The sequence below is a fragment of the Acanthopagrus latus genome, chromosome 22 (genome assembly GCF_904848185.1).
Source record: "Acanthopagrus latus isolate v.2019 chromosome 22, fAcaLat1.1, whole genome shotgun sequence".
Taxonomy (NCBI): Eukaryota; Metazoa; Chordata; class Actinopteri; order Spariformes; family Sparidae; genus Acanthopagrus; species Acanthopagrus latus.
The window spans coordinates 16,882,101-16,892,882 of record NC_051060.1 but is presented as its reverse complement, the minus strand read 5'-3'; the positions used below and the strand labels follow the sequence as shown (position 1 = coordinate 16,892,882).

Below are 10,782 nucleotides of genomic sequence, written 5' to 3'. Positions count from 1 at the left end.
TGCATCATTTAATGCTATAAAATAATGAAGACAGCTCTTTGGCAAAAACGCCCTTACACCAGTGACTTGAAGTGAACTGATGCCTGAAAAGCTGCATCACTGGATATAAAAGCTCCATCATCAAGCTCCATGGAGTGCAACTAAATGCATTTGTTCAAGAACTTTACTTAAGTATGATTTTTGAGATACTTGTAATACTTAATTATTTCCATTTTATGCTGCTTAATACTTAATACAATCTCATACTTAATGCAACACTGTATGGAGGAGTTATAAAATATAATAAAACTCCAATTACTGTATTTCTATGTGGTGTAGTAACTATTTCTAATGTAATAGGCGCCCCACCTGCACAACCACATTGTTAAAAAAACAGAAAGAGTTGGGCATGTGCCTATAAAAAAATGAGGCTATTAATAGTTGTGTGTACTTGGGAGTGACCCAGCCTGGAGAGCTTGGAGATACTTGAAAAGCTTTAAAGTTGGGCTTGGATAACACCTCATTATGAAACAGCTATGTGAAAAAGGAACAGGTTTTAGCCTTGGAAAAATAAATTCTGCACTGGGTTAAATTTCTGTTGAGTATTACAGGGTGAAATACTGACAATAACAGCTAATAAATGTAAAATGGTAATAGACTGCTATGGAATAGCTAGGCCTTGTACTGACCTTTGTGATTTCTTTAGATTTAGTTGCTAAAATCCTGCCATCACCCAAAGCTCAATGGGGAACAATGAGGACAACACAGAGAAGATCTGTGATTAGGCTGGATGGACACGTGGATAACAGTCAGATAAAAGACCTAAAACCTTATCTCAGTTGTTCAAAGGTTAAGCATGTGCCCAATGTGCTAAATGGGCACAGGGAGTAAAACCCATGACCCAGTTGTCAAAGAAGAGCAGGTCACACTGGTCTAATGCCCCAGGTTCACTGGTTGATTTACCCTCTCAGAATATTTTTGCATGAAAGATACACTTAAGGCAAATGCATTGAAAATGTTTTCTTGTTCTCTTTCAGAATATTTTATTCTCCTTGATTCCATGTTTCCAAAGCATAAAGTCTTTCCATAACAGAAAAACATGACAGAATTGTTTGCAGTAATAGACCTATATATATTTAATGAGTATTATGATAGGAGTATAAACGCCCAAGCTATAATATTCTGACATGGATATTTGAGTAAAGCATTATTTGAACATTACAGCAGCCAGTAACAACAATCAAAACATTTAGACAAGTGCTAGAGTCAGTGTTTTTATACTGTAGAGGAAGGAAAAGCAGCAGACATGTCTCTTGTATACCACTCGTAGAAATCAAGTATGAATTATACAGATTAAGATTTCAACAATTCAGTTTAAATTAGTTACAATGGTAAAATACTTTATCAAAAATATCTGTTACTTTAATTTTATGATCTTTAATCATTCAGAGAGCACTTAACTTACATTAGGACCAAAATTACAAATGCTTTTGAAAACAAGCAAAAGAACATACAAAAAGTAGGCAATGAGATAATGCTGACTATGGTAAAGTAGAAAAACTGCACTGATCAAACAAATCTTCTCAAAGAGGGAAAATAAAGTATGAGTCTTTTTCAGATTTCAAAAAGCATTGTTCACACATTACAGATTCATGGTTTGGTTTATTCTTAAAGGATGAAATTCTCCAATAAAATGTTGATGTTCATACAAGTCGACCACAGGTGGATCTTTAGAGGATAAGGTTGGTAATGAGCTATATTGATGTAATTGTCAACAAATCCAGAGAGACGACCAAAAACAACATCTAAGTCTGTCCCTCTAATACTGTTCAACTCCTCATACTGAAGAGGCAAGTTAGGTAGCTAACCCTCTCAAAACTGGTCACAAATCTATATTTCTCTTCTTTAAAAAAAAAAAAAAAAAAAAAAAGGCTACACAATTCCCTAAAAACATTTGATATATGATGTATGTGGGATCAGCTCAAAATAAACTGCAGTGACCATGCTCATCATAAAGAAGGAAACATGTGACCCAGTGCAACAGTGTGTCACGTTTAATACTTCTTGGTCAACAATTAAGCTCTATGGCACAGAGGCAATCATTATTGACAATACAAAAAATATAGAAAATCACCACAGTTATCCTTTAAATCAGTTTCTGTCATGCAGCAACAGAGACTCTAGAGTCAAGACAAGCAGCATGTTTCCAAGTGCTGTATGACTTCACCATGTAGGAGAACATGTCAGCAGTAAATGACAGTTTGCACACAACACTCAGGCGAGGTTTAAGATCCTGAAGAGGAGAGGCACCACACAGACACAACTAAAACCAACAACACTGTAGACAATGTAACGGTACGGCAACTCTACTTTCATGTGCTGCCTCGCCTGTCTTACATCATCTGAAGGCAGCCCGAACAGTCGACACAAGAACGGAATAGTCACTGCTTTCATAACCATTCTTGTGATGAGGATGACAGCGACTCCAATGAAGAAGCGCAGCAGGGAGAGAACCACCAAGCTAACAGTGATTGGTGGTAAAGTTAGAGGAAGTGAGGACAGCGGTGGATCTTGCATCAGCCCCAGCTGGTAGTTCACATGGGTAGCCAGAGCAGCTCCGACCCCAGTGCCCAGAGCCTGAGCTGTATCACCCCGAGAGGTGCTCCAGGAATCTAGGGTGAAAGCCACAAGTCCAAGGCTCACGTGTGACACAATAATCACAAGTGGAGCATAGCGGTCTGTCATGTAGAAGTTGTCGATCTTGTCCAAAGTATGCTGGAAGAAGGCTAGAATAAGAAGGGTGTACAGGAAGCCAGTGATTACCTCCTGCAACACAGGGACATAAATTAATGTAAACCAGGAATACACACTATGAACGTAAATTTCAGGGTCAAACTCATATTAGCACACTTAAAAATACATGATTGATTTACCTAGTTGACAAATAAGGGAGAAAAACAAACAAAAATGTTTCTGCTTCCTGTCCTGTAGGTGGCGCTACGTAACACTAATATCAGCCACTGTCCATCTTTCCATAGAATCATAAAACACCTTCACGTGAAAAATATCAGGTGAGGTGCTGATTATCAAATGGCTTTTATTACAGGAGGATTGCAAAAGATAAACATTATATAAGAACATCAGTTGCCTGGCCACCAAATCTAATCTAACTTTCTCCACTGGCTTTGATTTGTTTATGGGCTCCATTTACAGATAATCTTTGAAAAATAATTTACTTTAAGCTCCTGTGTAGGTTATAAACTTAAGAAATGGGGCACGAGTGTGTCTTACGCATATCAATATGATGCATTTATGTAAAAATCTTTAAGAAAAAAATAGTGTCCACTAACAGAAATGTAATATATGCAAAGATCATATTTCAATGACACCTTTGTAAATCTGTTGCCAAGACTACTGTCCTCCATCATGTATCAAAAGAATGAAATGCAGGTTAAGGCAAACTGGAGTCATGCCATTATTTACAACCATCCGAGGAGCATATGATAATGATGGCATACAATTAATGACACCAGAAGTTGAAGGCAGCAGCGCTCAAGAACATATCTGACTGAGCTCAGGTCAACCTCATTAGTGAGTTATAATTTATTTAATATACTCACCAGAATAGAATGCATCCCCATGTAGACTCTGCTCACACAGACCAGGACACTCCAGCTGAGAGCCACACAAAAGCCAAAGAGGAAGGGGTACTAGGAAAGAGAGAGTATAAAAGACATGGCATTAAAAAATGGACAGAGAATTAAGAAAGATGGCTGAAGATAAGTCTTCAAAAATAAAAGATACACCAAAATATGCAATGAAGAGCTCTATGAGGTGGCTCGCTCAAGCATTTTGCACAAATACATGCCAAGATGTTCAAAATGACAATACAAACATGCAAATGTTGTCTATGGTCATGAGGGACTCCCTAAAAACTTTTCAACTCAGGTGTAACTATCTGTTCACATTGGCTTGTCTTGTCACTAGAAAAAACCCAAATCTAACCTAATCTAAATCTTTGTGTTATTCCCAAGATAGACTATGTGATGGTTTTTTACCCTGACCACTAATTTTCCTAATTAATTTTATAGTAGTGTGTGTGTGTGTGTGTGTGTGTGTGTGTGTGTGTGTGTGTGTGTGTGTGTGTGTGTGTGTGTGTGTGTGTGTGTGTGTGTGTGTGTGTGTGTGTGTATATATATATATATATATATATATATATATATATATATATATATATATATATATATATATATATATATATATATATATATATATATATATATATATATATATATATATATATATATATATATATATATATAAATAAAAAAATGTCACCAGTGACCTTTGGTTTCAGACTGGACACGAACCCCAGAATTCGATCAATTAATGCACCACGCCCGGCTCCCTGTGTGGACTTTGTCTTTTTTTACTACATCACTGGACTTCCAAAAGGCTTCCAGCAGAAAGCCTTGATGTAGAACTTAACCATTAACCACCCAATGAAGGAAGAAACTGAGGAACAGAAATCATTATGCAGCTGGAGAGACTGTTTCTACTAGGTGGTACTGACCTCCATTTTTTTACATGCTTTGATTTAAAGTGAACAGGTGCTGGGTATTACAGATGTAATTCTGTCGGTACCCTTGAGAGCACAGAGTTTGGTACCTAACCCTACTTACAAGGCAGACTATCACTTTCCGTGTGCATATACAAGTGTGAGACCACTCTACACATTTATAGGATACCAGTTTGTTCACAGAGCCTGCTGGTAAAATACCAAGTTTTAAGGGAGTATTGTGTTAGCTGTCGTACCTAAGCATGTTAGCCATCTTACCCTAGCATGCATTTGTTGTTATTTAGAAGAATTAAACAACAAAGTGTGGCTCCTCAGTTTGCATGTATTTAATCATCAAAGTATTGGACAAGTTACATCTTTCACATGGCAATGACCTACGTAAAAAGTTGTGAGATAAACTGATTACAAATCCTGAGGAGGAAATGAAGATCACATTAAACCACATAAGAACTTTGTGGTCACGTGATCACCAAGGTCACAGACATCTACACCAAATTTCATGTCAATTCATCCAACATTTGTTTAGATATTCAGGTCTGTACTAAAGAGGTCAACCTTCTTTTGAGCCACACCACCAGCATGACTAACTAGCATTACTGGTCTGACACTCTGAGTGCATCTTATCTTTTGTGAACTCTTCAGACCCCGTTCTCTGAAATGTTTCAGGTACTCGGCCTTTGAAATCAGTGAACCTGATGACACCAAGGGAGTTCAGACAGTTCGCATGAACTGTTCTTGGTTTAAAAAATGAAATTTTAACAAGTTGTGAGTGTAGAGGGTACAGACTAACTTTTAAAGTCACAGTAATATTTAGAGAGAATAGCTCTGATGCATCTTTTTTTTTACATTACTCAGAGTGCACTGGATGCAGGGACAAGCTGATTTAGAGATTACTAAACATATTTGTATTAAAGGAAATACATGTGCACTTCCAAAAGACAAGAAATGAATGCATTGTGCGTCATTCAAGCATCACTTCACAAATAGCATACAGACAGCTAGGCTGGGGTTTTACAGCATTTTATCCGATCAGAATACAGTGCTGAATCTGTTTACTGAATCCAATTTCAGTACTGAATGTGCTAATCTGAATCTGAAACCATTCAAATTTTTATTGAACCCATTTGGCAAACAACTTTGGAGAAGCTAAACTTTATCATAAGCACTCACTCATGGAGGATGACAGAGACCACTGAGCTATTTCTCCTTTACAAGTTGTTTTTTGTTATTTGCATATTAAATGTCAGTACCTGCTGTTCTGCTTGAACCAGTGCTACAACAGTAAAGACATGAAAATTGAATATCTATGTCATTTTGGTTCATCTGGGTTTGTGATGCAGGCAGTAGATCTACTGCTGCTCTACTTTTTGTTTCTTTTTTCAAAATCTCTTTGCACAATGCTGCTGGTGGAAAATCCCAACTGCAACAGTCCTATCAGTGGGTGAACAAGTTTCACTGCTTTGAGCTCTCTAACCTGGCTGATAATACACCATGCTCTTCCCCGGCTGATAGTACACTACACTCTTCTCTATCTTAACTCCCCAGATGTGGAGTAGGCCTCCCCACCCCCTTCTTCCATCTTGGGACCCTGAGACACCAGGCCCACAGTCGACCATCAGTGAGAGTCTTTTGGCTTTTGGGCCAATTGAGCATGTAGAATTGGAGGTTGAGCCTGTCTTTGAGAGAAAATCATTCTGATTTGCTGTTGTTGCTGTAGTAACAATGATTTTACAACAGTGGTGTCGCTGCTTTAACATATATCAGCATGTATATCCGGGAGTTATTTCCACTCATGCAGGCATAGAATAAACAAACTATTCAATAATCATTGCTGTTTTTAGGTGCAGCTTTTTGACTGAGACACGCGTGACACAAGGCAATGTAACGGTCAGCCTTCGTCGCCATGATTTCTTTGGTGCCAGTTATGACCCTATACTGGGCCTTTTACCAGAGCAGACACTCAAGTTACAGGAAAAGTCAAAAGTCCATTGATACCCAAGACCAAAATATTTACTGAAACTTCATTCGACAATGTCTCTTCCTCGACATCAGTTTCACTAGTTCCGTGTCGCTGACATCGTAGAAAAAACAATGCTACCTCCTCACTCTTCACCTGTATGTCTGACACACCCTGTTGTGGACAGGACACATTCTTGCAGACTTACAGTCTGATAAAACAGAAGAATGTCTCTTGTGCTCAGACGAAACTGAGCAACAAGTATTAATAGTAACTAAAAGGCAGGCTGTGACTTTTCATTCCTTTGTCCAGACTAACCCACCGACCCTCACTGGCACTGAGGGGCCCGCAGAAAATGTCATGTGGATTTTTCATTTCTTAGTAAGTCAGGCGTCCTGTGTGTTTCTTGGAACTCTGTAATCTTAATTTTAAAAAAAGACCAAACAATCATACTGAAAGATGTTGGATGTGGAAAGATGTTGCAAACGGTGGCTCTCTGGGCTCTAGAAGTCTGGGACTTAAGTGCGTCTGGCCACATTCCCTGTGTGTTATCAAAACATGTTCATATCCTGTGGCTCAAGGCTAGACCACTGAATTCTAATACAAAGGGAAGAAGGCTATAAACATTCAAGTAACAGTGTGATATTTGTTGATTTAGATGCATCAAGCTGCGCCTTGTAATCTGTAATAACACATTTCAGCTCCTCATTGTGTATTGGCTCATGGCTGGATTAACACTAGAGGGGCCCTGGGGCTTAAAATGAGCTATGCGTCCTATTGACCTTCCTCTTCCTCCCACTCTTTGTGCAAGCATCCTGCTGTGTTTAAGTCCACATTAGGTCAAATGGAGTACTGTCCCAGTGTGCTGTGTGTTTTTGTAATTGCACACAAATATGCACCATGAAGGGGTAATGTTAGGTGAAAAAAGGTATTAAAACTACTTTTTGTCTCAAGGCCATACAGAAAAGGACATAATTGGCAATAATGGAGACACCTTATCATTTCAGTTCAGGCTTCCGCGGTGGATTTCTGTTTCAACAGTCATTGGACACATTTGATAAGAGACTAGGTGAATGAGGATCTGTGTGGCTTGCCTCGGGGGGAAACCTGTATCTTATATTGCACTTGACAGATTCAGCAAACTATGGCTGCAATTTCTGATGACTTTTAATGATCATTTCACCTGTTATCAGAGCTCTTGATTAACTGATTAATCATTAATTTCAGTGATTCCTCTATTATTGTTTTGTAGCTGTAGACAGTGGGTAATTGTTGGTATTTGTTCCACATTTATCCCTGTTGGTTTAGGGTTTTGTAGTAGTGCTACAAGTGGAGTGCAACGCTGAGATTGGTGATTTTTGTTAATTGATCATGATTAAAAAGGGCCGCTTCTACAAACGCTTTGAGTTTGGACTGACTGCACCTAAATGCTTAATGGTGTTTTATTTGTTGTTTAAGTAGATTAGACTTCAATTTCCCAATGTATGTAGCTGTAGCTGAGATGTTGTTACTGTAGGGGTCCACCACTCCTGGCTGATTGTAGGGGAAACACTGTGCAGTCCTTACAAAGTAAATAAATAAATAAATAAATAAATAAAAAATAGAGACAAATAGCCACCACAACTTCTCAAATCTGACATGGTCATGTTCAACTGAGACAAAGAAAAACAGGAACCAGTTCTTTTTACTTCTTTTTTTTTCTTCATCTATTCTAAAAAGTTGAGATTAGCTGATAATCAAAACTGTTTCTGTCAATCGACTTACACTGACTAATCGATTAGTAACAAACTAATTGCCAAACAGTGACCCTGTGCACAGTAATCAAACCTGTCATGTCTTCTATTGCACACAAGCTGTACATCTGCACATCTTCTGCTGTTTTACTTGTATTTGACACTTTGAAACTGCGTGTTTGACAAGCTGCTCACCTGCCAGCGTCCGTAGGTCAGCATGAAGAGACAGAAGGGTATGGCTGTCCCCGTCATGGCGTGTGTGGATGGCATGCTGTACTCGGAGTTGTAGAAGACCTCCACCTTCACCACAGGAGGGGACGCCGGCCGGGACCAGCGGACCATGTCCTTGGTGGACTGTCCCACGAACAGGTTCCAGGCCCAGACGACGATGAGTCTCCGGCTCACCAGGGCGTCGATGTTCCAGAAGAGGAAGGGGAAGAAGACGATGAAGAACATCTCGTTGCCCAGCTCGGTCCCAAACGTGAACAGGTAGAAGAGAAACTTGTTGTGGACCAGGAACTCTTGGCCCACGTCTCCGGTCAGGGAGTTTTTCCGGAGCGGTTTCGCCCTGGTGGTGTCCGGATCGACATTAGCTGATGCACCATCGGGCGTATCACCCTGCATCCCGTTAACCTGCGGTGCGGTCGCATCCCCGGTTGCTCCATTCCCAACAGTCACGTCCGAGCCCTGCTCCCCGTGTTGGACCCTCTTCCTCAGCCCGGGAAAGTCCGGCTCCGACTGTCCGCCGTCCGGCTTGGTCGCTTTAACCGGAAATGTCCCTTTAACGCCGCATAAATTCTGGAACCTCGCTACATGAGACGGGTCTTGGAGATAATTGCACATCTGTACAAATGTCTTTACAAAGTCGTTCGCCATGACTTCGGGTAGATTATTTAAACACACAACACTGTTCCGTCGTAAAAAATGGAGTTCATGTTCGTCGGGTGAGCTTAAGGAGAAGCGGAGCTCGGTGACCGCTGCATTAAAAGAAACAAGGAGAGATTTGGCTAACAGCGCGGGGCACCTAACACTCACCACTACCTGGTCACCGCATTCAAAACACAGACCTTGTACACCGGCGTGGAGGTTTGAGACGACAGCATCCAAAGTCCGTTACAGTTAACCATTACTTCTCAGTGTATCCTGATACACACAGCCCGATAACTGCGTCAAGGCCGTTATATCCTGCTTTCAACCGTCTTCTTCTTCTTCTACGGTTCCAGTTCTTCTTCGTTTGACTTAATACTCGTCACTTAACCTTCAAAATGTTCACGTTTGCCCCCTGCTAGAGTTGTATTGAACTACACGTGTAAAATATAATTCAGTAGTCCTCAGAAAATGCTGAATATTGAATCTACAGTAATAATCGACCTGGCCAACCCAGAGTATACCGTATATATACAGAAATATGTTTTACATTGACTTACGAGTATTCTCATATACTACAATATAAATCATCACATTACAAGTAAAATTCCTGCATTCAAAATGTTACTCTTGTACAAGAATTATTATCAGCATATTATTATTATTATTATTATTATTATTATTGTTGTTGTTGTTGTTGTTGTTGTTATCATTATTATTGTTAGCATTTAAAGAACAATCACTTATGGTGTGATATGCTCTACTTTGGAATATTATTGAATCATATAATTTTGCTGGTCATACAATAGAGATAATACAGTTGTTCCTAGTTACTTTTGACTTTACTTGATTTTTTTCCATTCTCTCTCTCTCTCTCTCTCTCTCTCTCTCTCTCTCTCTCTCTATCCTCACACACACACACACACACACACACACGTATACATCCTCGCAAGATTACAAACATTTTACAGTGACAAAAAAAGTGTTTTTTTTTATTTCTTAAATGCGACTGGCCGAGAGACATTGGTTGAAGCCTAGAGAGTGAAAAGAAACATTTACATACAAATGAATCTCGTCAAGAGCCATAATAATAATAATAATAATAATCAAGAACACTTCAGGACAGTCTGAGAAGCCAGAGACAATAATAGCAGGACAGCTCCGGAAATTCAGTGGAGTGTCCTTCAAAATAAAAGTTTTCTTTGTAAAAACTGATGAGCCTCATTTGCACAAGATTTATGTAAAAAAAAAAAAAAAGATCTTCCTTGTATTTGAGCAAGTAAATATCTATCCAAGTTGTCTGTCACATGTGTTGTGACTCATTTTATCCTGTCATAAAGTATAGATAAATGTGGCTGTGAATGTTTTGTGAAACCAATTCACAGTTTGGGGATAATAGTGACCATTTTCCTTAGACTTCACATTAAATACATACAAACAGTGGGAAGTAACACAGTGCATTTACTCAAGTACTTTACTGCTTAAATATCAGGACATCTCAGAGGCTAAATATTGTTGTTTTACTGTGTTACATGTCTGACAGCTTTAATTAACAGCCCATTTTCATATTGCAAGTTTAAATGTCCAGTGAAAACCATGCATTTTATTTAAAAACATTTATATATATATATATATATATATATATATATATATATATATATATATAT

General features: G+C 38.9%; 1 protein-coding gene across 1 annotated transcript; it reads right to left on the bottom strand.

Moving 5' to 3' along the window:
• Positions 1 to 997: 997 nt before the first annotated feature.
• On the bottom strand, positions 998 to 9,475 carry LOC119012176 (sphingosine-1-phosphate phosphatase 1-like). Its single transcript, XM_037085731.1, has 3 exons — positions 8,444 to 9,475; positions 3,600 to 3,689; positions 998 to 2,805 (listed from the first exon to the last, which is right to left on the bottom strand). Exons 1-3 carry the CDS (start codon positions 9,122 to 9,124, stop codon positions 2,254 to 2,256), a joined length of 1,323 nt encoding a protein of 440 aa, XP_036941626.1. The 5' UTR covers positions 9,125 to 9,475; the 3' UTR covers positions 998 to 2,253.
• Positions 9,476 to 10,782: the final 1,307 nt, after the last annotated feature.

What these genes read in the sequence shown, in the direction of transcription:
- LOC119012176 (XM_037085731.1), bottom strand. Translation starts at nt 9,124, where the DNA reads ATGGCGAACGACTTTGTAAAGACATTTGTACAGATGTGCAATTATCTC. An exon ending in TGACCTACGGACGCTGGCAG is followed by an intron (nt 3,690 to 8,443) that starts GTGAGCAGCTTG and finishes TCTCTTTCCTAG; the next exon opens with TACCCCTTCCTCTTTGGCTT. An exon ending in TGGGGATGCATTCTATTCTG is followed by an intron (nt 2,806 to 3,599) that starts GTGAGTATATTA and finishes CCTGTGTTGCAG; the next exon opens with GAGGTAATCACTGGCTTCCT.